Source organism: Amphiprion ocellaris, chromosome 12, assembly GCF_022539595.1.
Source record: "Amphiprion ocellaris isolate individual 3 ecotype Okinawa chromosome 12, ASM2253959v1, whole genome shotgun sequence".
Taxonomy (NCBI): domain Eukaryota; kingdom Metazoa; phylum Chordata; class Actinopteri; family Pomacentridae; genus Amphiprion; species Amphiprion ocellaris.
The window spans coordinates 36,557,558-36,585,530 of NC_072777.1; the positions used below are offsets into that span (position 1 = coordinate 36,557,558).

Sequence of the window (27,973 nt, forward strand, 5' to 3'; positions counted from 1 at the left end):
ATCCCCCAAATTTGGAAAGAAAATTCTTGTAAATGTTTTTTTTTTTTTTTAAATGAGTAAAAATCTTCCAAGAAATCCTAAAAATATCTAAAGTCACTCCATATATATCAGTAAAACTTCTAATATTTTCTTTAAGAACATTCACATAAAAAGCAACCAAAATCCAGTGAAATTCACTGGATTTTGGTTGATTTTTATGTGAATGTTCTTAAGAAACATTTTTAACATTTTTTTTCCACCAAAAAATGTTCAAAGATTTCCCAAAAATGTTGAAAATGTGGACATCAGAAGTTTCACTGTGAAAATATTTTTCCCCACATTTTCAAACTTTAAAACGGGTCAATCTGACCTGCAAGACGACATGAGGGTTAAAGAAGGGAGGAAGGAACTCCTCTTTTTACCCCAGGAGTTGCCCCCCGCTTCATTCTTCTTAACGGCCAGCAGAGGGCGGCTCTGGCCGCCCCCTGCTGGCCAGTAGGAGCCACAGACTGAATTTAATGAAGATTAATTATTATACAGTCTACGGTATAAACAACACAGGTTTTAGACCATACAGTTCTCTGTTTATCATCCAGTTAGAATGTGGTCAGAATCAGGACCTTTATTCCTCCCTGGAGCTTCACTGCTTCACTTTAGAACATCCACAGAGTTTATGAAGAACTTTCAGGAACTCCTTCATGGTTTGAACTGTTTTATTTCAACCAGAGAAGATTGTCTGACTGTTTAGAGACTCATCATATGAAAACCAGAAGCATCCATCAGTTTTTAATCAGTTTTTTTTCCTAATTTGATCCCAGGAGCTCCAATTTATTCCTGCACTCTAAGAAATTTCCCTGTAAATTCACAGTGAAGAGCTGGCAGCTAAAGTTGCCAGCAGCGCACTGTTATTTTACAGTAATCCTACCGTATTCTAAAAGTTTTTTTACTGTAAAAAATATTACAGCATTATGCTGTTTAGAGAGTTATTTCTGGGGCTTTCAAAATGAAAGCCCCAGGAAATAGCATAGCATAGAAATGGCTCAGACAAGAGATGACTTTTCAACATTTAGCTTTTATTAAAGCCAATTCTGTATCAAACATAGTTCAAAAACTGACCTATCTAACCCATTCAATTTCAGTAACATACAATCATTTCCTCATGCTGAACAGGTTCCCATTCTGCATGTTCTAGTTCAGGTACACTGAGTTTGATTGAACACATTCAGCAGCTAACAAATGTCAAGTAATTCAAGTCTTGTAAAATAAAATCTATAAAAACAATTCATGATATTTAACAAGTTGTCAACAATCTATTTAAAAATTGCATATCACATTTCAGGAACCCTGCCTTCAGAATCAGTCTTTCATAACTCATGATCATGTTCAATAAACACCAAGTCATGGAACAAACCTGGAACTGAAGTATTTTATACTGAACCCAACACAATACTGAGACTTGTTACCTTAAAATGACAACATGAACATCTGGTTGCAGACGGGGCTTTTGCTTTGTGAAAGTGAAGTCCTGTGTGGAGAGGTGCTGTGGGTTTACATGAAGTCCCACTCAGAGTCCATCAGTCTTTTTATAAAGGAGGCTACATGTGGATTTACAGTAGATGCCTTTTTCTGGAACAGCTTCCGGACCTCTTGAACATCACCTTCTCCTGGCTGCCTTTGTTCCCCTTTCAGGGTTGATACCAAGAAAGAGCCTACAACGAAATGACAAAGAAAGAATATATTAGGTGTGTAGGCAAAGATCCCTTGAACATAATATGGAACTCTGTCACATTCCTCAAAAAACTAACAAACAAAAAATAAAATAAAAAAACAGGAAACTCAAATTATTAAGCAAAACAGAGGCTTCCACTTAAAACAGCTATTTAGTTCAATACACATTTAAATCTAATTTTTGCAGCCGTTTGCATAACACCCAAAATTACCTTTCCTAAGTGGAGAGAAAAGCAACATGACACATCCTACAACCTTTATAAAACTTGAAATTACCTAAATGGTCGAAAGCAGACAAGTACATGTGGAGATGTGATAACAGATCAGTGGAGCATCACATTGTATATTTGATGGAAAATTAAACGAAAGACAGAGATAGCTAACCTAACCTAGCTAGATCTGGTTGCTTAGAAATTCATTTTCCTGGTCTGGTTTAAAAAGAAAGACCCAAAGTTTTGTCCACTCTGCAGCTAAAGGGGAGGATGCTAGCTAGCTAGCTGCTAGCTAACAGTGTGGGAAACGTTAGCATTCATGCTAGCTGCTAGCTAACAGTGTGGGAAACATTAGCATTCATGCTAGCGACTCGTGGCTAACACCAAGCAGTAACTAACTGGCTATGTTTATGTTACTGTCAAAGAAAAAAACATAAATAGACTGACAGAATTAAAAATATGGCTGACTGTTTAATAATCACAGTTACCTTGTTTAGTGAACCGGAGCAGGATGGATCAGCTACAGGTGGTCGAAAATTGTCGTCCTCAGTTCTTCCTTTTCTCCTAATTCTTCCCTCAGTAATGAGTAAAATCACTGATACTTACTATTTTAAACCTATTTCGTCACTTCTTTGTGTTGACTGTTTGCTAAATGTGTTAATGTGCAGGAAGATTTGTTGAGACGAGTAACAGTCGGACTGCAGCAACAGTCACACTCAAATCGACCCAAACCAGAAAAATGCTGTAATCTGCTGTAAGATTGGACGGTTGTTCTTTAAAAATATGTGAATTTACAGTATTCAGCTGTATTTACAAAGAACGGTATATTACTGGACAAAATATGCTGTATTTTTACAGCAATTTGTTACAGCATGCTGTTATTTAACAGAACCTGAAGGAACCAACAGAGAACTGTAAACTGTTTAGAACAAATCTGTGGTTTGAAGCTAATTCCAGGGAAACAGACACGATGTTGAGTTGGTGAAATAGTTGTGGTCGAAGCTCCATCCTGTGAGCTGCAGAGACAGGAAGTTCACTCAGTCAGTTCTCCTCACTTCCTGTCTCTGCAAACGTTAATCCTCAAACAAAGATTATTTACATTGCTATGTACAGTGTATCTGCTACTTCTGGGGTAAAATCTGAAATTTTGTGAAATCTGCTGGTTTTACCCATGATGGACCCTCATCCTTTAGTGAAAAGCCTTTAAAACATCCTTAACTCAGCCGGAACATAAAGTCTTAAAGTAACAAGAACAACAAACGGAATGAAAAGTGATCCAAAATGAATCCAAAGATAATGCAGGAAGTCAATACTTGTAAGCAACAAAACATTGCAATGCATAATATTATAGTGCAGATATGCAATATAGAATATATTCTATCAGGAATGTACTATATATCAATAAAAAAGTTGACATAAATATATATATAAAATAAAGTTTGATTTGCTAACATTGAACATTTCTATGAAAAAGTTAACTCAGACATGCTGTCATTGTATCATATGTCATTTCTATTGTAATGGAAACACAAGAAAAATATGATTATATTTGTAAACTAGAGATTCCAGGATTTATAGGATATATAATATGTTGTGATTACCATGAGTGAAATTGCTACAATAGCTATGTCAATTTTCAGTAAAAACGAACCGAAAAATTGGTGGGAAAAAAACGCATTTTGGGCTAAAGTAAAAATAGTGTAAAAATTATGGTGGGAATGAGTTATTTTACTGTTAGCACTCAAAGTCTCATTGAGGACATCATAAAGGTTAAAAAAAATTAGGTGGTATTTTGTTGTGGGGGGGCATGGTAGGCTATCTAAGCTCTTTAGACTATTTAGTTTCAGAGAGGATCGGCTTTTTACTGGTTAAAATTGGCTGAAAGTGTCAGCGTTTCTATTGGATGTATTTATTACTTAATGTGACGTGGAATACAACATGATGAGCTTTTATTAATCACACAGTGGAGAAATCTGCATTGTTACAGCAGCAAAAGAAATACTGCAAACATTTGAGAAATATTAGTGGAAATATTAGTAGAAAAATCTTTCTCCTCCAGTGTCCTGTTTAGTCCTAAAACTGTTCAAACATCTGAAACCAGTCACTTCCAGTTCCATCTATCCATGTAAAGCTCATCAGGTGTCAGGTTCTTCCGCTTCATGGTTTCAGGTATTACACCACCAGCGCTTTTGTTCTATGATGAACCACTCAGACCTCAACACACATTGTCATGCGGTTCTTTGTGTTGGAGTCAGTCAGGTCCAAATTTACTGCTGGAGGATGTTTAGAAATAATCAGATAACTGTGAAGCTCAGCATGGACTGAAGAACATTACAGAAACCTAGCAGGTACAGCACAGGACTTTTCTGATGGTGGAAATCTGTTTTATTGTGTGTCCTAAAACTTGGCGGTGTAAATAAAAGCTGTGGTGTAGATGTTGTGTCACTGCCATGAAAGAAAATGATCACAAACAGTCACCTGCTGCTAGGAGACGAGTTTTAAAGATGATCTAGCGTCAACCAGGAATCAGAGAAACAGCAGGTCTGAGAAGTTTCCATAAAGAAGGACGGTCTTCCTCTGAAGGTTGCTGCTGATGGACAAAGAAAAGCCTTCTGGAGAAAAAGAAAACCAGATGGAGCTATTTGGCCACAAAGAGCAGAAATATATCTGGAGGACAGAAGCCTTTAACTCCAATCAGAGCATCATCTGGCGCTGAAACTGCTGCTACATGGAATCATGAAGAAGGAGGATCATCTCAGCATTGTTCAGGAAAACCTAAAACCATCAGCAGAAGGTTTTGTTTTTTGATGTTCACAAGACACTGATCGCAAACACACATCAAAAGTGGTAGAGAAATGTTTAAACCAGGCCAGAATGTAGGTTTTAGACCGAGCCCATCCCTCAAATCTTAATTACTCTTAACAAATTAAGTTCTTATAATAAATAGAATTATTATAATGAATAAAGTTATCATAATAAATTAAGTTATTATAATAACTATAATTATTATCATAATAAATACAGTTGTTATAATAAAGTTTTTCTAATAAATAGAATTATTCTAATAAATACAATTATTGTAAGAAATATAATTATTCTAATAGAGTTACTTTGTCTGACAGATCTTGCTGCTGCTCAGTCTGAAGTTATTATAATAAATAGGATTATTATAATAAATAAATTATTCTAATCTTCCTGCTGTCTAACTTCTCATATTACAGCTGCGGGCTGGCCTGTGATTGGCTGAGCTGCAGCTGCGTCTGTCTCCGGTTGGCTGGATGGTCCACGTCAGCAGAAGCTCTGAAGTATGTCAGGGTGAAGATCTTCTTCCTGGTCAGAGCTGGTGACACCTCGCTGCTGGAGCTGGTGAGTAAAACAACCAGTTAGAAGGTTTAAGAACACAGGAATGAGTCTATAAAGGTCGATCAGCTGCTGATGTTCTGCCCGCTTTGTTCCACAGCTGCTAAAGAAGACAGACTTTCTGATAAATGTCCCGGAGTTCTGGAGAAAAGAGGAGTAAAGGCAGCAGTCAGAGGAATAAAAGCAGCGGTCAGAGAGGAAAAGACGCAGAAAGTCTCCAGGAGTTTAGGATGAGGATCAGGTGACTGACCGGAGAGAGTTTCTAACTGGGATTAAAATGAGGTTCCGGCTGCTGAAGCGGAACCTTCTGGCTCTGCTCGGAGTTTCCTTCGTGGTCGTGACTCTCCTGTTTTCTACACGTGTGCTGATAGTTTCTGAGGATGGAGGAGGAGACGCCGGGGGCCCCCAGCAGGGGCCCCGGGCCGGCCGCTCCGGTCCGGTGACGTTTAACTTCGGCTCGCTGTCGGACCTCAGCCAGTCCGTCTACAGCGCCAACTACCGGCAGTGCGTCCACAACCAGGACCGGTTTCCAGGAGATCCTCAGCTGGTGCTGGTGGCTCAGGTCCACAACAGACCAGAGTACCTCCAGCTGCTCATCAGGTCTCTGGAGAAAGCTGCAGAGGTCCACAGCTTCCTCCTCATCTTCAGCCACGACTATTTTTCAGAGGAAATCAACTCCATTGTGCAGCGGATCAGTTTCTGCAAAGTGCTGCAGATTTATTTCCCCTTCAGCACTCAGCTGTATCCCAGCCAGTTTCCTGGACAGGATCCACGAGACTGCCCTCGAGACATGTCCAAGGACGACGCCATGAAGACGGGGTGCCTGAACGCCGGCCACCCCGACTCCTACGGACACTACCGGGAGGCCTTCATCACACAGACCAAACACCACTGGTGGTGGAAGCTGCACTTTGTGTTCGAGCGTGTCCAGGCCATGCAGGGCTACGGCGGCTTCGCTGTCTTCCTGGAGGAGGACAACTACATCCTGCCAGACTTCTTCCACTTCTACAAATCCATGCTGGAGTTCAGGAGGAGCAGCTGCCCTGACTGCGACCTGCTGGTTCTGGGGAACCACGACGGCGTGAAGGACTTCAGTAGGTTGACCAACAAGGTGCTGACCACCGGCTGGATGTCTACCAAACACAACATGGGCATGGCCATCTCCAGGGAGCTGTACTACAAGCTGATGGGCTGCAGCAGCGAGTACTGCACCTACGACGAATACAACTGGGACTGGACGCTGCAGCACCTCTCAGGAACCTGCATATCGAAGCCCCTCAAGGTTCTAGCAGCTCAGGGCTCCAGGGTTCTCCACACTGGAGACTGTGGGCTCCACCAGAAGGAGAACTGCAGGCCAGAATGGGCCTTGCAGAAGGTGGAGGAGAGCCTCCAGACAGCCAGGGAGGACCTCTTCCCTCCATCTCTGGTCCTCAGCGGAGCAGAAGCTGCAGAGCATAAAGCTCACATGAAGAACGGAGGATGGGGAGACGTTCGAGATCATAGTCTGTGTAAAAACTATGCCAAACTCCTCTGAACTGGGCCAAATATTCTGCAGATGTGCCATCTAAAGGACTTTCAGGGGCTTAATGTTGTTTTTTCTTTCTCTCTTCTAAGAAATGGAACCAAACATTTCACCAAAGCTGCAGTGGTGCCAAAACCCGTTCCTTCATATCTGAGGTGTTAAAGCAGGTCTGGGCGACTGACTAAGCAAACAGTAGATTAGATTTACTGCTCAGTGATAAACAGTAAACCATCAGGAGATCTGCAGGTTTATGTGTAAATCTGTTTCTGACGGGGAACAGCGCATGTAGTTTATTCTCTAGGATTAATGATTTTATGTTTTCTGATTTTTATGGTACGTTTTAAAGGCACATTTCCAGACTCTAGTTTAAGACAATCTTCACTAAAAGGGTAAAGTTTAAACCACAGCTGGTTCTTAAGTCAACCATTGAATTTAATGATTTCTTTTAATATTATCTATGTTACTGAATGTAATCTTCAGTTTGTCTGTTTGTCTGCAGGGTTTTTTTCCAGGTATTATTTCAGACTCTTATTTAATCGGTCTGGTTGTGAAAACAGGAGCTGAGCTGGTTTTTCTTTGAGGTGAAGGGACGACTCTATTTGCTTTCTGATGGTTAAAAGTGACCTTTTGGAACCAGGATTTCCGCTGTGCAAACACCTGATGCTGCATTTCTAGATTTGCACCTTTCTGTGAACTGATTTTGGGATGAGAGAACAGAATGAACTGCTTTGTGATGTTATATTTTTTGTGTGAAAAAGGAAAAATGTTTCCTGTTCTCCTTCTGTTGATAAAGTTTCCTTTTTGCCTTTTGTAAAAAAAAAGAGAATGAACAGAAGCATAATGATGCTTTGCTGCCTTTAATCTGACCAAAAGTGCCTTATTGTAGAAATTTAGGACATTTTAGAGGTGCTCTGTCAATGACCAAGTACTTATACAACCTTTTTCCAAAGCGGGGAACTCACATTTGTCCTGAGAGATGTTTTATACTGGGGTCTTTATTTGTTTGATTTTGAGGGAAATTTAAATTTAAATGCTGATTTCTAAAAGAAGAGTTTTTGCAGCACTGGCATTGTCCTCCTGGCCATAGATCTGTGGTTTATCCTGATGTCTGTGCACGCTGGTGTGCACGTTGCTGTGCCTTATGGAGATCGCTGATGTAGAATTATGCAATGGATTTGATAAAATAAATTCTATTTTTGTTGAAAACACGTGTTTAAAGTGAGCTGATATAAACAGATGTAAATATGGACATCATGGGATGTGAGAACGTTTTCTGATTCTTTATTAATCACGACGAGACCAACTTTTTTTGTCTTTTGTGTTTTGGTTGTTTTCATGTTTCTTTCTGATCGTCACTTGAAGTTCATTGTTCACTCTGTTTGCCAAATGGGAAAATAAAAAAAATATAGTTTTATTATGGATGAAAGAAATAATTTGTAAGACTAATTATACGTATTGCATTTCTTTAATAAGTGATGAACAGTAACTGGTTGAGACTGGGGAAATATTCAGTCAACAGTCTGCAGTTAATGCCATCTTTTAACTAAACATACAGAAATATGAACTCTATCGGCAGGAAATAATGAAGTTCAGCAGCTAAAGAGAGAAAAGTTTTAAAGAACAGTTAAAGGTTGACTCGTGTTCAGGTTGGAATCTCTGTCACTAATCTGCTGCTCAGAGGGAATCTTGGTGTTTGTTGTGGTTTCTACATATAAATTATACGACATTAACCTTAATTAATAATAATCTGAACTGGTCAGGTAATGCATTGGAGTGTTACTATTATAGATTTTAATATTTAATTCTGTCAGGTAAATGTGTTTTTCATCTAATATTGAAGGTTTTAACTCAAATATTTACCTCAATTAGAAAACTTCTTCTAAAAATGAGCTCGTCTATGTTTAGTTCCAGTTATTTCCAGGGAAATTACTCCAAACACAGACTTTATTTCTGGGGCACTGATCCAAATTAAAGTTATGAGGTGCTTGAAAAAAAAAAAGAGCACAAATAAAAGATAAAAACTGACTGTATATAAAGATTATAAAGATCTATCTTTATATACAGTCTATGGTGTGTAACTAGTTTTTAAAAGGCTTTTTAAACTATGATTGAGCTGTTCTGACAGTGAGGAGGAGTTTGATCCACAACGTTGGAGCTAAAACAGTCAAACTCTTCTAACCCTGTAATATGGAGGTTTAGACAGTAAATGATCCTCTGAACTGAGACGTCAAGCAGCAGAAAAACAGGTTTAAAGTTCTGAGATGTGAATAAAGGGAGAGCATGCAGAGATCTCAAAGTTTACAGATTTAATAAAGAGACACAAGTAGTTAAATAAAAGAATAATCTGCTCAGACAGCTGTAGAACGGTCCGTGTATATTTTGGCAATTGGATTTTCCGTTCTGAAACGGGTGTTGAAAAATAAAAAACAAGTGTTTATTTGATTTTTGTTTTAAAATACAAAAATTTAAATTGAAATACGAGGCATTTTTCCTTTTCATGATCAAAAAGGGATATACGAAATTTTAAAAACGCTTTGATTTTCATTTTATATTTAGAATAACAAAAAATAAAATCAGTAAGAGACAGAAGTGAAAAAAAGGTCAGATTTTTTCATTTTCTGAAACCGGAAGTTGTCATCAGCAAGTGTGGAGCCAAACGAGAAGAAGATTCTCAGAGGGCGGAGCCAGAGAGCAGTGATTGGTCAGACTGACTGTCCCGCCCACATTTACGGCTTCTGCTGTTTACCTGCTGCTAACAACGTTAGCGTCCAAAAGTGAAGATAAGCTCTACAGGTAAGTCATTTTTGTAACTAGTTGTTCTCTTCTCCACATCTGGACAACATCACATATAAAGCAGTGAAGTTACTGTAAGTTAACATCAGACTATAACCTCTGATATAAACATGTTCTAACATTGTGTTTTAAAGTTGTTCTGTAAATCTGAGGTTTCCTCATTTAGTGCTAACGCTGATGCTAAATCAGGTTAGTCGGTGTCATAAACTAGTTAACTGTAGCTAAGTTTCCTGCAGATCACAGCTGATCAATCATAACGGATCGATAACTGCTGTTTTAATTATCAGCAAATATAAATAAATCTACGTTAATGTTCCTCCATAGAACTGTTACTGATGAATGTTAATCTCTCAGTTCTGTTCTTTGCTTCAGTTTTTTTCTCTCCAGCAGTGTATGGTGAGATAACTGTGGAGCTCATGCTAATGCTAATGATACATTAGAATAAAATAGAATAAACTTTATTGTCCATCTAAGGCAGTAAAATGATCTTTAGCCTCAACCAGGAAAACAAACATTTCCAGAAGATTAAAAAATAGGACAAAATACAACACTCTATTGTGTTCCATTCATATCCTGCTGTGTTCTCTCTGATATTTAATGTTCCATCAGTTAGAATGAAAGAACCTTGTGGATCGTTTCCTCACTGTTAGTGTCTTTTCCTTCCAGCCTTGGTCTGGATCATTGGGAACACCTAGTCTGATGGACTGAGAGCTCCAGAGAACATGAACATCCAGCTGTGGTTGTCTGAAGAGTCTTTTCTCCTTCATCACTGTGAGGAAGAGCAGCACTGATGTCCTCCTCATCCTTCCAGTAATAACAATAATGCTGCAGATTCAGCTCCTCTCTTCATAATACAACTTGTCTTGTGACTGTTCAATTTTTACACTTCACTGTCAGCAACACGTTATTTATTTCATCCATTTATTTCATGTGTTTACACATCTTTACCATTCACAATAATGTAGTTTTAAAATATGCAATAAAGGAAATAATGAAGCTCTTGACCTGAATGTGTTGATGTTTTAATGCAGCATATCTGCTATAAATAACATGGACTTTTTAAATTGTAGTTCTGCTCCAACAGCATAGATGAAGTTAATGATGATAAATGGAATCCCTGAATACTAAGAATAGAAAATAATAAACAGCTGAAAGAGTTGGTCTGACCTTCTGTAAGTGAAAGCTAAACAAGAAGTTGTTCACTGAGGATGTCGTCCATTCAGTCTCCTTCTTCACATCCAGATGAGGTTTTCCTTCTGCTGGCTTCACTCAGAAGATCCTCACAGTGAACATGAGACACCTGAGATGAAGACAGACATCACAGTATCAGCATCAACAGCAGAGGTTCATTTTAAAGTGACCCTGGAAAGATTTCCTACTTCATATAGTTTTCCAAGCACTGAAAGACAGAAAGGCCTGTAGTCACTTTAGCTTCAGGGGAAAGGATTTTATTATCCAGCTTATCTGTGCTGTAATTTAAATGTAATAACTGTAGTTTATTTTTCTAATCTGCACTAAGATGTACTACATGTGAATCAGTCAAACAATGTTAACGACTAGAGAGTAGATTTACTGGTTTCTCCTGTTTATCTTCAGAGACTCAGCTGATATTCAGAACTACTGACAACACAGAACATTAACCTCACTGTTTAATCACATTTAGGTTTTCTAAACATTAAGTTAATGTGAATCAGCATCTCCACTGACAGTTTTATCAGCTAAATGCGCTACATTACACTGACACAACACACTTCAGCTGTTTACATGAAACTCAACACAAACATCGTTAGCTTAATGCTACGTTAGCTTAATGCTACGTTAGCTTTAATCAGGCTACGACTGAGCAGCTAGAGTTAGCATCGCTAACATTAAAACTAATATTTACTATGCTCACTCTCTTCTCTGGTCAACACACACAGAAATAAACTCCACCAACATCTGGAGTGCATGGCACACATTATATCTGACACTAAAGCTGCATATAAAGTGCATTAAAAGCGGCACCGATACGAAAATAAACATTTACTTACCGAAATATCAGAGTCCTTTCAGTGTCTGCTAGTAGAATCAGCCGAAGGTAGAAAACTGGTTAAAACAAGCCAACAGGCAGGAAAACTGTCTGTGGAGAAGGTTCTGCTGCTGCACCGATAAATAAACCAACAGTTATTATATCAGAATTAATCCAAACGAGGAGAGCAGAGTCTCTGCTGCCTCCTCCATAGGACCTGTCAATCATTCCAGACCAGACTGTCAATCAAGTAGCCCCGCCCCCTGGCTTCGTAAAACTTTAACGTTCTATAAAAAAAATCAATATTGATTTATTTTAAGATCAGCCACCTGATCTCTCATTTTGACCATGAAAACTAACCAAAAAAAAATTTTATCCAGTCTATGCACCGTACTCAGTTTGGCTCCACACTTGCTGATGACCACTTCCGGTCTCAGAAAATGAAAAAACGGACCTTTTTTCGTTTCTCTTACTGATTTTACTTTTTTTGTTATTCTAAATATAAAATGAAAATCAGAGCATTTTTAAAATTTCGTATATCCCCTTTTGATCATGAAAAGGAAAAACGCCTTGTATTTCAATTTTAATTTTTGTGTTTTAAAACGAAAATCAACTAACCACTCGTTTTTTGTTTTTCAATAACCGTTTCAGAACGGAATATCCAATTGCCAAAATATACACGGACCTAGAACCAGTCTCTATCATCATATTCTGTATCATTGGTCTATATCACCTATTCTATTCTAAGCTGCTGCTGACCTCCTACAGCTCATCCATAGAGAACCTGCTGACGTACTGTTTCCACCTGGTACAGGAGCTGCACTGAGGCAGACAGAGCGAGGCTTCAGAGGACAGTCAAAGCAGCACAGAGGATTGTTGGCTGTCCTCTCCCCTCCCTCATGGACATTTACTCCACCCAGTGCCTCGGCAGAGCTCAGAACATCATCAAGGACAGTTCACATCCCGGTTCTCAGCTTTTTGACCTGTTGCCCGAAGGCGCTACAGATGCATTAAAGCGAGGACAAACAGACTTAAAAACAGATTCTTTTCGAGAGCCATCATCACCCTGAACTCTCACGTCTCATGTCTCACACCCAGCCAACAATATAATGTGAAATGTGCAATATACACCACTACCTCATTCACTTTGCTATTTATATTCACACTGCTATTTATATGTATATTTGTAAATAGACTGTTTTGCACTATTTTTAAAGATTTCTTGCACTGAAAAGGAGAAGCTGTCCAACTTCGTTATACACTGTATAATGACAACAAAGCATATTTTAATTCTATCCTATTCTATTCTATTCAGCAGGACCTTGAATCTGTTTCTGAAGTAGTCCCATCATGATCTTTAATCTTTAATCTTCGATCTGAACAAAACAGATCTGCTGTATTTTTCCGGACCCACGTCACATGACTGACCCGCGGCTTCTGATTGGCCAGCTGCTGCTCCGTGTTTATTTCCGGAAGTGAGTTGTAGTCCGTGTCTGACTTTCCTTCAGGATTATCTCACCTGGATCCGGCAGGTAACCGCTCTGACCATGTTAAAACTATTTAAATCAGTGTATTGATCCGTGTAGCAGTCAGCTGTCACACCGCTGAGACTCAATGTTAGTGGATGGAGCCCGTTAGCCGTTAGCTGCTAGCCGCTAGCTGCTAGCGGTTAGCTGCTCCGTTACGTAACTACAGCAGACAAATACTCATTTAAACACTTTAAAATCCTCCCAGAGGAACATTAGAGGCTTCCAGGGGTCTTTATTTGATATGAAGTGTGGTTCAGGGCCGTTTTAGAGTGATGTCGTGGCGGTGAAAAGACGTTAGCTACTGGCTAGCTAATGCTGCTAAATCAATAACCCGATTGAAGTCATCAGTTTATCAGTTATTATCATACACTCCACCAATAACGTATTATCTATCTATCTATCTATCTATCTGATCGAAGTCATCGCATCATAATCAGATCATCCTCTCCTCTAATAGGGATCAGTAGTGTAGTTATTATCAGTTATTATTTACTTATTTATATTCTATATATTGGGTTTATATCTGATGTCTTAATTTGTAGATGTGTTGATTTTTCTTACGTCACTTTGCTGCTGTGACGTTGCATATTTCCCCCTGTGGGACTAATAAAAGATGATCTATTGTATTGTATTTTATTCTATTGTGTTCTATTATATTCTATTGTGTGTCCCAGCCTGTCTAGGTGTGTCCACGTCCACAGGATGGCTCACTGGTTCCACAGAAACCCTCTGAAGGCTACAGCTCCGGTGTCCTTTAACTTCTATGGAGTGGCAGGAAGTCCTGCTGCCAACAAGATATGCAAGTAAGTCTGATCTATTATTAAAGGATCTAGTCTCCCTGTCTATCGATTGTCTGTCTGTCTGTCTGTCTGTCTATCTATCTATCGATTGTCTGTCTGTCTATCGATTGTCTGTCTGTTTATCGATCGATTGTCTGTCTGTCTGTCTGTCTATCGATTGTCTGTCTGTCTGTCTATCGATTGTCTGTCTATCGATCGATTGTCTGTCTGTCTATCGATTGTCTGTCTGTCTGCCTATCGATTGTTTATTGATTGTCTGTCTATCGATTGTCTGTCTGTCTATCGATTGTCAGTGTGTCTGTCTGTCTGTCTATCGATTGTCAGTGTGTCTGTCTGTCTGTCTATCGATTGTCAGTGTGTCTGTCTGTCTGTCTGTCTGTCTATCGATAGTCTGTCTGTCTGTCTATATACTCTGTCTGTCTATCTATCAATAGTCTGTCTGTCTGTCTATCTATCAATAGTCAGTCTGTCTGTCTGTCTGTCTGTCTATCGATAGTCTGTCTGTCTGTCTATCGATAGTGTGTCTATCGATTGCCTGACTGTCTATCGATTGTCTGTCTGTCTGTCCGTCTATCGATTGTCTCTGTCTGTCCGTCTATCAATTGTCTGTCCGTCTGTCTATCGATTGTCCGTCCGTCTATCGATAGTCTGTCTGTCTATCTATCGATAGTCTGTCTGTCTGTCTATCTATCTATCGATAGTCTGTCCGTCTGTCTATCAGTAGTCTGTCTGTCTATCTATCAATAGTCTGTCTGTCTGTCTGTGTGTCTGTCTATCTATCGATAGTCTGTCTGTCTGTCGATAGTCTGTCTGTCTATCTATCGATAGTCTGTCTGTCTGTCTGTCTATCTATCGATTGTCTGTCTGTCTGTCTGTCTATCTATCGATTGTATGTCTGTCTGTCTGTCTGTCTGTCTATCGATTGTCTGTCTGTCTGTCTATCGATAGTCTGTCTGTCTGTGTCTATCGATAGTCTGTCTGTCTGTGTCTATCGATAGTCTGTCTGTCTGTTGATAGTCAGTCTGTCTGTCTGTCTATCGATAGTCTGTCTGTTTGTCTGTCTGTCTATCGATTGTCTGTCTGTCTGTCTATCGATAGTCTGTCTGTCTGTTTGTCTGTCTATCTATCGATAGTCTGTCTGTCTGTCTATCGATAGTCTGTCTGTCTGTCTGTCTATCTATAGATAGTCTGTCTGTCTATCACTAATGGCTGCTATTGTTGCTGTTGTTTGATTACACTCACTTTGTTTCCTGACAATGACGTGTTTCCATGTAATCAGTCCATGACTAACCAGCTGACTGTTGTCCTCCTTCAGTGACCTGAGGACCACCAGGGCCAGACTGCTGGAGATGTTCACTGACGTCACCTGCAACCCTGAGATCATGAAAAATGCCACAGATGCTTATTTCTCCCTCCTGCAAGGTCTGTGTAGTATAGATCTATGATAGAATCTCAACATCTGGTAGAACATCTGGTAGAGCAGACTGATGATATAACATCTGGTAGAGCAGACTGATCTATGGTAGAACTTCTAAACATCTGGTAGAGCAGACTGATCTGTGATAGAACATCTAAACATCTGGTAGAGCAGACTGATCCATGATGGAACATCTAAACATCTGGTAGAGCAGACTGATCTGTGGTAGAACATCTAAACATCTGGTAGAGCAGACTGATCCATGATGGAACATCTAAACATCTGGTAGAGCAGACTGATCTGTGATAGAACATCTAAACATCTGGTAGAGCAGACTGATCCATGATGGAACATCTAAACATCTGGTAGAGCAGACTGATCTGTGGTAGAACATCTAAACATCTGGTAGAGCAGACTGATCCATGATGGAACATCTAAACATCTGGTAGAGCAGACTGATCTGTGGTAGAACATCTAAAGATCTGGTAGAGCAGACTGACCTGTGATGGAACGTCTGGTAGAGCAGACTGACAGAACATGTAAACATCTGGTAGAGCAGACTGATCTGTGGTAGAACATGTAAACATCTGGTAGAGCAGACTGATCTATGATAGAACATCTAAACATCTGGTAGAGCAGACTGATCTGTGTTCGAACATCTACACATCTGGTAGAGCAGACTGATCTGTGGTAGAACATCTAAACATCTGGTAGAGCAGACTGATCTATGATAGAACATCTAAACATCTGGTAGAGCAGACTGATCTGTGTTCGAACATCTACACATCTGGTAGAGCAGACTGATCTGTGGTAGAACATCTAAACATCTGGTAGAGCAGACTGATCTGTGGTAGAACATGTAAACATCTGGTAGAGCAGACTGATCTGTGATGGAACGTCTGGTAGAGCAGACTGACAGAACATCTAAACATCTGGTAGAGCAGACTGATCTGTGGTAGAACATCTAAACATCTGGTAGAGCAGACTGATCTGTGGTGGAACATCTAAACATCTGGTAGAGCAGACTGATCCATGATGGAACATCTAAACATCTGATGGAGCAGACTGACCTGTGGTAGAACATCTAAACATCTGGTAGAGCAGACTGATCCATGATGGAACATCTAAACATCTGATGGAGCAGACTGACCTGTGGTAGAACATCTAAACATCTGGTAGAGCAGACTGATCTGTGATGGAACATCTAAACATCTGGTAGGGCAGACTGATCTATAATGGAACATCTGGTAGAGCAGACTGATGCTGGGAGCACAAGCAGAACTTGAACTCCAGTGGAGATCCAAAGTGTTCATGGTTAAAAAGTGAGACTGTAGTTCTACAGATATCTTCTGTAGAGTTTTATTTGATGTAATGCTGCAGTAACAATAAGTTCAGAGTTTTCAGGTTAAATATTTTACTCTGTAGTCAAACAAAGAGACACTTGATCATCTGAAATCTCCAACCAGCCCAAGCAGCACAACATCTGGAGACTCAACTGTCCTCAGTAACTTTAGCTGCTCGCTTTATTAGCATTAATGAATTAAAATAAACAGAAAAAGTCACTATTTGCAGCATAATAACTCATTTTATACTGAAATAACTGCTGCAGGCCTGATGTACCTGCTCAGGATCACATGATTGCTGAACATTGATCCCAGTACAGGAACTGTTGAGGAACATAAACCAGTTATCCTCCAATGTTCCACGTGAACACACCAAACTGCTCTTTGTAAAGTTGACCTCCACTTTGAGCTGTTTCATCAGAATCAGCATCGCTGACATGGTGGGAAGAAGTAAACCTCCACTAAATGTTCAGTAATGATCAGTCCAGAGTTAAATCTGTCCTCCTGCTGACTAAAATAACGGATTCATCCTGACGGACTGTTGATGCTGGTTTTTAATGGAATGAAACTAATCCAGATGTTTGTCAGACCAGTGAGCTGAACTCTGAGTCCTACAGAGCTGCTATAACAGATTTATATTAAACTACCAGAGGGGTTTGAGATCATTCTCCAACGTTTAGGGGAGATTACAGTGAAACTAGATGTTAAATGGTTTAAAGTCAGTTAGTTCTGTAAATACTAGACTCAGAGTGAATGATTTAAAACACAGGGAGTGAACTCTTCCTGTAACTCTTTATTTACTGTGGATTCTGTTTCTCTGTTTTCCTTCTAACATTGCATCCATTTTTGTTCTTTTTAATTTGTTTTGCCTCTAACAGCTGCTTGTCTTATTTTAAACACTGATATTAGGTTTTATTGCCTCCTTGGATGGAACCACGCAGGAAAACAAGATGCGGTTCATCCAGAACTTTAAATGGACCGACACCTTACAGGGAAACACACCCAGGTAAAACCACAGAAACCAGTCAGACAGTTGGTGGAAGGACAGAAAAACCACAGAAACCAGTCTGATAGCTGGTGGAACTAAAGAAAAATCACAGAAACCAGTCTGATAGCTGGTGGAAGGACAGAAAAACAGAAACCAGTCAGATAACTGGTGGAAGGACAAAAAACCCACAGAAACCAGTGTGATAACTGGTGGAAGGACAGAAAATCTCCAACATGACGTCAGAATAAATGAGTAATTAGATTTTTAACCAGCTTTGTTTCTGGAAGTCAGTTAATCAATGTAAATGATTTTATTTTAATGAAATAGTCAGAAATAACAGACCAATGAATATATTCATTACAGATGGAATAGGACACTGATCAGACTTATTGATTACAAAAACCCTGAACAGCTGCTGATAGATTCTATAAGAGTCTCTGGTTGGAGCTGATCTCTTCTGAAACTCAGAAAAACACAGAAATCATTGTTTTTTGGCTTTTTGTTTGACTAAAGCAGCAGAAGCGACACACAGCTACCTGCTGTTGGATATAATTCCATGTGACAATGATATCTGTGATATCTTTCATCTGGTTTTATATAATTCATCTGATTTTATTTATTTAATCTGGTTTTATTTAATTCATTTGGTTTTATTTATTTAATTTGGTTCTATTTAATCTGGTTTTATTTAATTCATCTGGTTTTATTTAATTCATCTGGTTTTATTTAATTCATCTGGTTTAATTTAGAGTTTAGTTTTATTTAATTCATCTGGTTTTATTTAATTCCATGTCTTCACATCAACTCTGACCTCTGAGCTCCTTGTTAAACCTCTAGTTAGCAAGCAGCAGCTGTTTTACAGTAAAATTAATCAGCCCTAGTGAGCCGGTTCTGAGGTGTTGGTTTTTCTTCCAGTAGTTTTCTAACCTCCAGGTTGTCTTCTGTCTCTCCAGCGCTCAGCAGGATGCTGTCTTTGAGCTAGTCTCCATGGCCTTCAATGTAGCCCTGTGGTACACAAAGTTCGCCTCCAGACTAGCAGGGAAGGAAAAGTAGGTTGTTTATTGAGTGAACAGTTGAAGTACTTTCTCTATGACATCTACACACACGGACAAAACTGTTGGTACCCCTCGGTTAATGAAAGAAAAACCCACAACGGTCACAGGAATAATTTGAATCTGACAAAAGTAATAATAAATGAAAATTCTATGAAAATTAATCAATGAAAATCAGACATTGCTTTTGAACCGTGGTTTAACAGAATTATTTAAAAAATAAACCCATGAAACAGGCCTGGACAAAAATGATGGTACCCTTAACTTAATATTTTGTTGTACAACCTTTTGAGGCAATCACTGCAATGAAACCATTTGTGTAACTGTCAGTGAGACTTCTGCACCTCTCAGCAGGTATTCTGGTCCACTCCTCATCAGCAGACTGCTCCAGTTGTCTCAGGTTTGAAGGTTCCTTCTCCAGACGCCATGTTTCAGCTCCTTCCACAGATGTTCAATAGGATTTAGATCAGGGCTCATAGAGGCCACTTCAGAATAGTCCAATGTTTTCCTCTTAGCCGTTCTTGGCTGTTTTTAGCTGTGTGTTTTGCCTCATTATCCTGTTGCAAGACCCACGACCTGCGACTGAGACCAAGCTTTCTGACACTGGGCAGCACATTTCTCTCTAGAATACCTTGATAGTCATGAGATTTCATTGTACCTGCACAGATTCCAGACACCCTGTACCAGATGCAGCAAAGCAGCCCCAGAACATAACAGAACCTCCTCCATGTTCCACAGTAGGGACAGTGTTCTTTTCTTCATATGCTTCATTTCTGCATCTGTGAACATAGAGCTGATGTACCAAAAAGTTCCAGTTTTGTCTGGTCTGTCCATAGGACATTCTCCCAGAAGCTTTGTGGCTTGTCAACATGCAGTTTGGCAAATTCCAGTCTGGCTTTTTTATGATTTGTTTTCAACAATGGTGTCCTCCTTGGTCATCTCCCATGAAGTCCACTTTGGTTCAAACAATGATGGATGGTGTGATCTGACACTGATGTAGCTTGACCTTGGAGTTCACCTTTAATGTCTTTAGAGGTTGTTCTGGGCTCTTTTGTTATCATTCCTATTATCCGTCTCTTCCATTTGTCATCAGTTTTCCTCCTGTGGCCACGTCCAGGGAGGTTGGCTACAGTCCCATGGATCTTAAATTTCTGAATAATATGTGCAACTGTAGTCACAGGAACATCAAGCTGCTTGGAGATGGTCTTCTAGCCTTTACCTTTAACATGCTGGTCTATAATTTTCTTTCTAATCTCCTGAGACAACTCTCTCCTTGGCTTCCTCTGGTCCATGTTTAGTGTGGTTCACACCATGTCACCAAACAGCACAGTGACTACTGTAACCCTATAAATAGGCCGACTGTCTGATTACAAGTTTGTAGACACCTGTGATGCTAATTAGAGGACACACCTTGATTGAACATGTCCCTATGGTCACATTATTTTCAGTCTTTTCTAGGGGAACCATCATTTTTGTCCAGGCCTGTTTCATGAGTTTATTTTTTTAAATAATTCTGTTAAACCACGGTTCAAAACCAATGTCTGATTTTCATTGGTTAATTTTCATAGAATTTTTATTTATTATTACTTTTGTCAGATTCAAATCATTTCTGTGACAATTGTGGGTTTTTCTTTCATTAATCGAGGGGTGCCAACTATTTTGTCCACGTGTGTATTCATATATATAACTGTACATTACGTTGTTAATTGGAACTATCTGTGGTTTACTTACATCTTTTTTCTTCTTTAATAGCATCACAGAGGCTGAAGCTAAAGATGTTCACCGGAGCCTGAAGGTTGCTGCTGGGATTTTCAAAACTCTAAAGGTGGGGAAAAATACAAATAATGTTAAATAACTTAAAGCAGAGGAAACTAGATTAATGGTTTCAGTCTGATATCCCATCAGACTGATAGACTGGAAACATAACTCTCCTTAAAACATTTTAAAAGCATCTTTTATGAAATACCCATCTTAGATCATTTTTAACTCGTCTTTTCTCCACTGCAGACTTCCCTCAGATTGGTACTTTTCATTCCTCTAGAAACCCATCAGTGAAGACATTTTAACATCTGTCCTGTTATTCTCTGTGTTCTTCTTCCCTCCAGGAGATCCACATCCCTCGCCTCATCACTCCAGCTGAGAAGGGCCGAGACCTGGAGCCCCGAGTGATCGACGCCTACATAATCCAGTGTCAAGCGGAAGCACAGGAAGGTATCAGTGGTCTGGACAACATCTCTAAACAAAAAAAACACAGCTTAAAATGGTTTATAATCTGGTAGTGGAATCTGATAATACGAGGGATTACATATAACTAATAATATCAGATAATCAGAGGAGTCCAGTGACAGCAGATGGGAAGAATTAACCCTCATGTCGTCCTGCGGGTCAAAGTGACCCGTTTTAAAGTTTGAAAATGCGGGAAAAAAATTATATTTTCACTGTGAAACTTCTGATGTCCTGATGTTAGGAAATTTTCAAACATTTTTTAGTAAAAAAAAAAAAAAAAAAAAAAAGTTAAAAATGTTTCTTAAGAACATTCACAAAAAATCAACCAAAATCCAGCAAATTTTACTGATATATATGGAATCACTTTAAATATTTTTAGGATTTTTTTGGAAGATTTTTACTCTTTTTTAAAAAAAATATTTACGAATTTCCTTGCCAAATTTGGGGGATTTTTAAAAAAAAAACTAAAAACTTTTAAGAATTATTGGAATTTTCTTCCTGAAGGTTTTGCAAATTTTCAGGAAATTGGGGGATTTTTTGCAGAATTTTTGGATTTTTTTCAGACAAGGAAACAATATTTTTTGGTGCCTGTAAATGAGGACAACAGGAGGGTTAGTACAGACAGTTGTCCTGAACCATCATTAGTTATTTCTTTACTGTCTCCTCTCTTATTTTTAGTGAATAATTAATAGTTATCCTGAACAACACCATTAATCATTTCTTTCTTTCCCGTCTCCTCTCTTTTTCCAGTGACCATCGCCAGAGCCATAGAGCTGAAGCACAACGCCACACTCATTGCAGCGCTGGCCTTCGAGACGGCAAACTTCTATCAGAAAGCTGGTCGGTATTTTAATGTGGATTTCATGTGTTTGCCTCTTTTCCTGTTGTCCTGATCAGGAACGTAGGGGTAGGGGTCGGAGAGCAGGAGGACGGCATGAGTAGGAGATGAACAAGAGAAGGCACCACATCTGCTTTAAGATTAATGTTAAACATTTAAACATTAACAGTACAGTAACGTACTCCTATGTTGGTTTGTATAAAATAATTAAAAAGATGTCAGGTCAGAGCTAAAGCCACGCCCCTTTTACCTGCTTATGAAGTCCACATGGAGTTTTTTATGTTGGAAAACATCATAAATGTAATAATCAGTCATGGCTGAGTATTTCCACCTTAAAACTGCCAATGACAGTCATAAAAACCTAGATTCAGACAGAACAAACCAAAGGAACCAGTCCTGTACAATGGTTCTTTATATTCTGGTTTGTTATTTACCTGAGTAGGTTTGGGAGGTTACAGGTGAGGTTACAGATGAGCTGCAGTGCTCCAGCTGCAGCCAGGGGGCAGTAGAGAGAACCAGAGGTGTAGGGTTCCATCTATAGACTGTATACAGTACACAGTCTATGGTTCCATCTGAGCCATTTAAGGGATTATTATCATGGAATTATCTTCTAAATATGCATCAGCACAGAAATGAGATTCTACAACTCAGTGACCTCAGAGGGATTCTTAATACGATCTCAGACACGAAACACAGGCCAAGTTTACCACACGCTGTTAGTTTGTGTCTCTAGACCAAGTCAGTCTAAATCCATCCCATTAGTTAACGGTCAGTGTTTCTGCTAATTAACGGTCAGTATTTCTGCTAATGGTCAGTGCTTGTCCTAAATACATCCCATTAGTTAACGGTCAGTATTTCTGTTAATGGTCAGTGTTTGTGTCCCCAGACCACACATTGAACACCCTGGAGCCAGAGTGCAGCAGCAAGTGGAGGAAGTACCTTCAGCTGAAGCAGCACTTCTACATGGCTTATGTGAGTTCCTGCTGCTGTTCTAGAGCTCTGCTCAGAGACACAAGCTCCAGATGAGCTCCAGATTAACTCTTTAACTGTTTTCAGGCGTTCTGCTACCACGGACAGACGCTCCTGGCCAGCGATAAGTGTGGAGAAGCCATCAGATCCCTCCAGGAGGCAGAGAAATGTACGTACGGCTGCACAACGTGGAAACATTTGGTAGTTTATTCTGGTCTTAGAACTTTCTGCTCTAGATTCTTTTATAAAAACACCTCAAAAAACAACTTTAATGGAAAATATTTTATTCTCTGTGTTGATTTTAATACAAATGTTCATCTGATGTTCACCATGTTCTTATGAAGGTATCTATAAACCTGCACTGTAGGGTACTACAGGGTATACAGTAGGACACTACAGTAGGGTACTACAGTAGGGTACAACAGTAGAGTATTACAGGGTACTACAGTAGGGTACTACAGGATACTGCAGTGTACTACAGGGTACTACAGTAGGGTACTACAGGGTACTACAGTAGGATACTGCAGTGTACTACAGGGTACTACAGTAGGGTACTGCAGTGTACTACAGGGTACTACAGTAGGGTACTACTACAGTACTGGTTCCAGAGTTTTCTGCTGGTTCTGGTTCAGTTCTTTCAGACATAATGAGGTGGTTTGAGGGTTACAGCTGAGGGTTTCTTGCTTCCTGCAGTTTGTGGAAGAATCTTATCATGAAGTGAAGTTTACTTTTCCACTTCCCTCCTTTCCCTGCCTGGATTCCTGCTGCATTAACAAACTCATTAACTTGTTAACTCATTGACTCGTTAACTGGTGTTCAGGCTACTCTCGTGCCGAGGCACTGTGTAAAGAGTACCGTCAGACCAAAGGCCCAGGAACCACGGCCAAACCCTCGGAGCAGCTGTTCTTCCTCAAGCTGGGCGGCCTCATTAAAAACACCCTGGAGAAGTGCCAGAGAGAAAACGGCTTCATGTGAGTCGGAAACACTCTGCAGAGTGTGGGAAACACTCTGGCGGGAAACACTCTGGCGGGAAACACACTGGCGGGAAACACTCTGCAGAGTGTAGGAAACACTCTGGGGGGAAACACTCTGCAGAGTGTAGGAAACACACTGGGGGGAAACACTCTGCAGAGTGTAGGAAACACTCTGGGGGGAAACACTCTGCAGAGTGTAGGAAACACTCTGGGGGGAAACACTCTGCAGAGTATAGGAAACACTCTGGGGGGAAACACTCTGCAGAGTATAGGAAACACTCTGGGGGGAAACACTGCAGAGTATAGGAAACACTCTGCAGAGTGTAGGAAACACACTGGGGGGAAACACTCTGCAGAGTGTAGGAAACACTCTGGGGGGAAACACTCTGCAGAGTGTAGGAAACACTCTGGGGGGAAACACTCTGCAGAGTGTAGGAAACACTCTGGGGGGAAACACTCTGCAGAGTGTAGGAAACACTCTGGGGGGAAACACTCTGCAGAGTATAGGAAACACTCTGGGGGGAAACACTCTGCAGAGTATAGGAAACACTCTGGGGGGAAACACTGCAGAGTATAGGAAACACTCTGCAGAGTGTAGGAAACACACTGGGGGGAAACACACTGGGGGGAAACACACTGGGGGGAAACACCCACCTCTCACCACGTTTCTGGACTTTAGATGAGGAAGAACATTCAGATGAATTTTCCTGAAAGGTATCCAGTCCTGGACACAGCTGATGAAGTTTAAACTAAACATGATTTTATCTGGTTTTGTTGAAGTCAGTCCAATCTGATCTGAGTTCAGTTTCTAAACCAGTTTTATTAGCTGAGGTTTCATTTAGTCAAACATAATAAAAGAGAATGAAGAGAAATAAGAGGAGAATTCTTCTGAGGTGGACATGATCTGATGACGGTTCATTCTGAACTAGAAACACCCAATAAAGTCCTGAAGATCAGCAGAGACCTTCACCAGGAGAAAACCAAAGCATTTAAAGCTGAGAATCCTGACTGTCCTCCTGTGTTCCTCAGATACTTCCATAAGGTCCCAGCTGAAGCTCCTCAGCTGGAGCTGAAGGCTAGCTATGGTCTGGCTGAACCGGTGGCCTTTGAGCTGCCGGCCGTCAGCGATCAGTGCTCGGCTGAAGTCTACGCCTCCTTCGATCTGACCAAGGGAGCCAAAAATGACAAGGTAGGAAGGACAGGAACACCTTTATTACCTTTCTGAAGCTGTATTTTTACTGTTGCTGCTCCACCTGCAGGCCAAACCCAAAGACGAGGAGGTGAAACCGGTGAAGGAACCAGACCTGAAGCCTCAGAAGGACACGGGCTGCATCGTCTCCTAGACTCTCCATCATCAGAGCCATGAATTAAACGATGCTTCCTCCTCATGTAAACCTCCATAGGAACACAGAAAACCTGTGTTTGGTTCATATTAATCCACCGTTTTACATCCCTGCTGAAACATGTATGTTAATGTCATCACGTCTGAGCCAGAGCCACTCAAATACAAACATGTAACTCCAATGGAAGCACTTTTAAAAAGAGAAACTTTTGGATGAGCTCACAGTTAAAATAAATGATCTGTTCTATTATCGGTGCCTTTGGCTGCGATCTAAACCTGGTTTCACTTTCTGAAGCTCTGGCCTCATTATAGACGGTTTATTAAAAATACTGAAAGTGGCCTCAAAATCTGTAGCAGCATCAAACTGATTAAACTACTATCTGAACATTGAGCACTACATAGAATTATATATTATAGTAAAAGATAAAATAATATACTAGCTAAATGCTGGTAATGATTAACACACTGATGTATTATTCTGCTGAATCTGGTTTGTTTTATCTGTTTATAATTAATAATTGATTCAGTTCACGTCACTCATGTATTATAGCTTTTTTTGTATGTTTTCTAGTCCTGATGATTCATTTAAAGGATTTTTATCACCGGAGGAGGCTTCATCTGTCCTTTAACAGCGGTTTAATTTATTTCTGTTTATTTTAAAAGAAGACTTAAACACTGAAGTCATCATAAAGAGCTGCTGAACTGATGGTTTATGTTAATCTCTGTTATCTTTCATTGGTTCCATCAGAGCACTCACTAATTCATAAAATGCTTTGTTTCATAAACTTTTCAGTCTTCATTGTCCAGATATTGAAGAATATAAGTGAATATATAAATACAGAGTTAGCCTCCTGAAATCATAGAAAGGAGCATTTGGGAAATTATTATCTTCAGAAGTCGCTCACATTATTAAAAGTCACCCAGTTTCTAAACCAAACTCCTGGAACGTGAATAAACTAATATTCTGCTGCCATAGATCGATACTTTATTAATAAACATGTAAACGTTTAACCCACATGTATGACCTGAACTAAAGAGCAGATATCTTCATCTCTGGTTTCTTTCTTCCACTCTGCATCATCTTTGCACTTTACCTTCAGCTGTGCAGCGATTCCTGGTTTGAAAACTCGTGGTTTGATTTGGTTTGACTGTCGTGTAGTTCGTTACACATAATGGAGTGAATTTAATCAGAAATCAGGCCAGAGCTAATTATTTATCATCAACACTCCTGTAGCTCCTCTAACACTTTCCTTCATGTAAAATGTACTTCAGATGCTATTAAATCATCCAGAAAACTCACTGCTCCAGCTGTGTGTTTGTATATCTGACTATTAATTATAAGAAGTAAATGTTAAAGACACAGTAAACTTTATTCTACTATAAAATAAACACAAAGATCCGGTAAGTCGTCCTAGTAGGAAGCTGAATGATGTGTTCTGAGGAACCTTCTCAGCCATAAATATATAACGGTATAACAGGTTATCTCAGAAACATCACTACAACATCCAGACAACTAAGGATCCTCATAGCTTCAGGAAAAAGCAACTGGACTTCTGGTTTTGGATCTTCAACATGTTCTACATCTCCTTCATTTGCTTTTTCCTGAAGCTCTTTGGATTACAAAAATGACTAAAACTACAAGTAAAAGATCCAATTTTACAATCCTACAGTCTTACAACTAGTAGAGCTGAGCTCACGCTTAGAGGAAACTGTTCTTTATTTTTCTCAGCATCAGACTTGCTGGGTATTTTACTGTTCACCTCCTGAAGGCTCCAGACCCCCAGTGAGATTCAGAGTTTTTATTTGTCACATGGTCATGCGGTGTGTGCAGAGAAATATAAAATGACTGTACCTGAAGCAGAGCAATCACAGTAAGACATCATAAAAAGAACAATCCTTTAAAAAAAATAGAAAATTAGAAGTCACAAATATTAAAGACAGAATTCTAAAGCAGCGCTGTTTAACTCTGCATTTCACTGCACATATAGAAAAAACTCTTAACGGTTGCATGCTCATTTCATAATACATTTATTATTATTATCATTATTTTATTATTACGATTTTTATTATTATCATTATTATTATTATGTGTAACCAAAACTTGGTTTAAAACTAAAACTGATGTCCTCCTCAGTTCAGCTGGAAAAAGTTTAAACACCTCCTGATGGAAAATCAAACATTTTCTTTTACTGTAACTAAAACTGGTATTTCTGGTTCACATCTGAGCTGTGCTGCTGCACATCTGAGGCATTAATAAAAGAAGAAAAACCCTCTGAGAACAGAGTACTCCTCCAAAGCTGCTCAGTCACTATATCATTTCTGACGGATGAAATCTTTAATAAAATGACCGCGTGTGTTCTGCATGTGTACGTTATCTACGGATACCGAATCACGTGACCGAAATATGTAGCAGGCGGCTGGAATTGATGGGACTTAGAGTAAAAATATGAATTTTAGAGGAAAGAAAATCGGCGGTTGTGTAGAGAAACAACAGGATTGTTCAACTGGGCGTCTCTGGAGGTTCTTGAAGACGTTCCTCCTCTCATCCAAGAGAGGTGGAAAGTCTTCAAGAACTTTCAAGAGAAGCACAGTAGATTCTTGAAGACGTTATTCTGGTCCTTGTGTCTTCTCTGACCTTCCCTGAAAATTTCATTCAAATCCGTTAGTCTGTGTTTGAGTAATGTTACAGACGGACAGACAAACGGACAAAGGTACGCTGATCATCACATGATTCTTCCCTGGTGAAGTAATCAATTCTGTATCTTCCAACACCAGCGTGTAAAGCTGGAGTCCAACCTCTAGAAGTCTGTTAGGTTTCATTTTCCCTCAGGTGTGATGTAAGTTAAACTAAATGATCAGAAAACATGCAGATTCATATTTTACCTGATTCTGT

The 27,973-nt window shown here is 39.6% G+C and overlaps 2 protein-coding genes and 1 long non-coding RNA gene across 3 annotated transcripts; 2 read left to right on the forward strand and 1 right to left on the reverse strand.

Moving 5' to 3' along the window:
• Positions 1 to 1,037: 1,037 nt before the first annotated feature.
• On the reverse strand, positions 1,038 to 13,001 carry LOC129350192 (uncharacterized). The gene is made up of 3 exons (XR_008603522.1): positions 11,625 to 13,001; positions 10,762 to 10,894; positions 1,038 to 5,282 (listed from the first exon to the last, which is right to left on the reverse strand). It is a non-coding gene; the product is annotated as an uncharacterized LOC129350192 (long non-coding RNA).
• LOC111567873 (alpha-1,6-mannosyl-glycoprotein 2-beta-N-acetylglucosaminyltransferase) lies at positions 5,211 to 8,215 on the forward strand. The gene is made up of 2 exons (XM_023269235.3): positions 5,211 to 5,285; positions 5,380 to 8,215. The coding sequence occupies exon 2, from the start codon at positions 5,557 to 5,559 to the stop codon at positions 6,811 to 6,813; it is 1,257 nt and encodes a 418-aa protein (XP_023125003.1). The 5' UTR covers positions 5,211 to 5,285; positions 5,380 to 5,556; the 3' UTR covers positions 6,814 to 8,215.
• brox (BRO1 domain and CAAX motif containing) lies at positions 12,978 to 26,379 on the forward strand. The gene is made up of 13 exons (XM_023269231.3): positions 12,978 to 13,134; positions 13,806 to 13,934; positions 15,247 to 15,353; positions 17,601 to 17,697; positions 18,633 to 18,728; positions 20,484 to 20,556; positions 20,837 to 20,942; positions 21,708 to 21,797; positions 22,682 to 22,767; positions 22,852 to 22,933; positions 23,585 to 23,735; positions 24,768 to 24,927; positions 24,998 to 26,379. The coding sequence occupies exons 2-13, from the start codon at positions 13,834 to 13,836 to the stop codon at positions 25,079 to 25,081; spliced, it is 1,233 nt and encodes a 410-aa protein (XP_023124999.1). The 5' UTR covers positions 12,978 to 13,134; positions 13,806 to 13,833; the 3' UTR covers positions 25,082 to 26,379.
• The last annotated feature ends 1,594 nt before the right edge of the window (positions 26,380 to 27,973 follow it).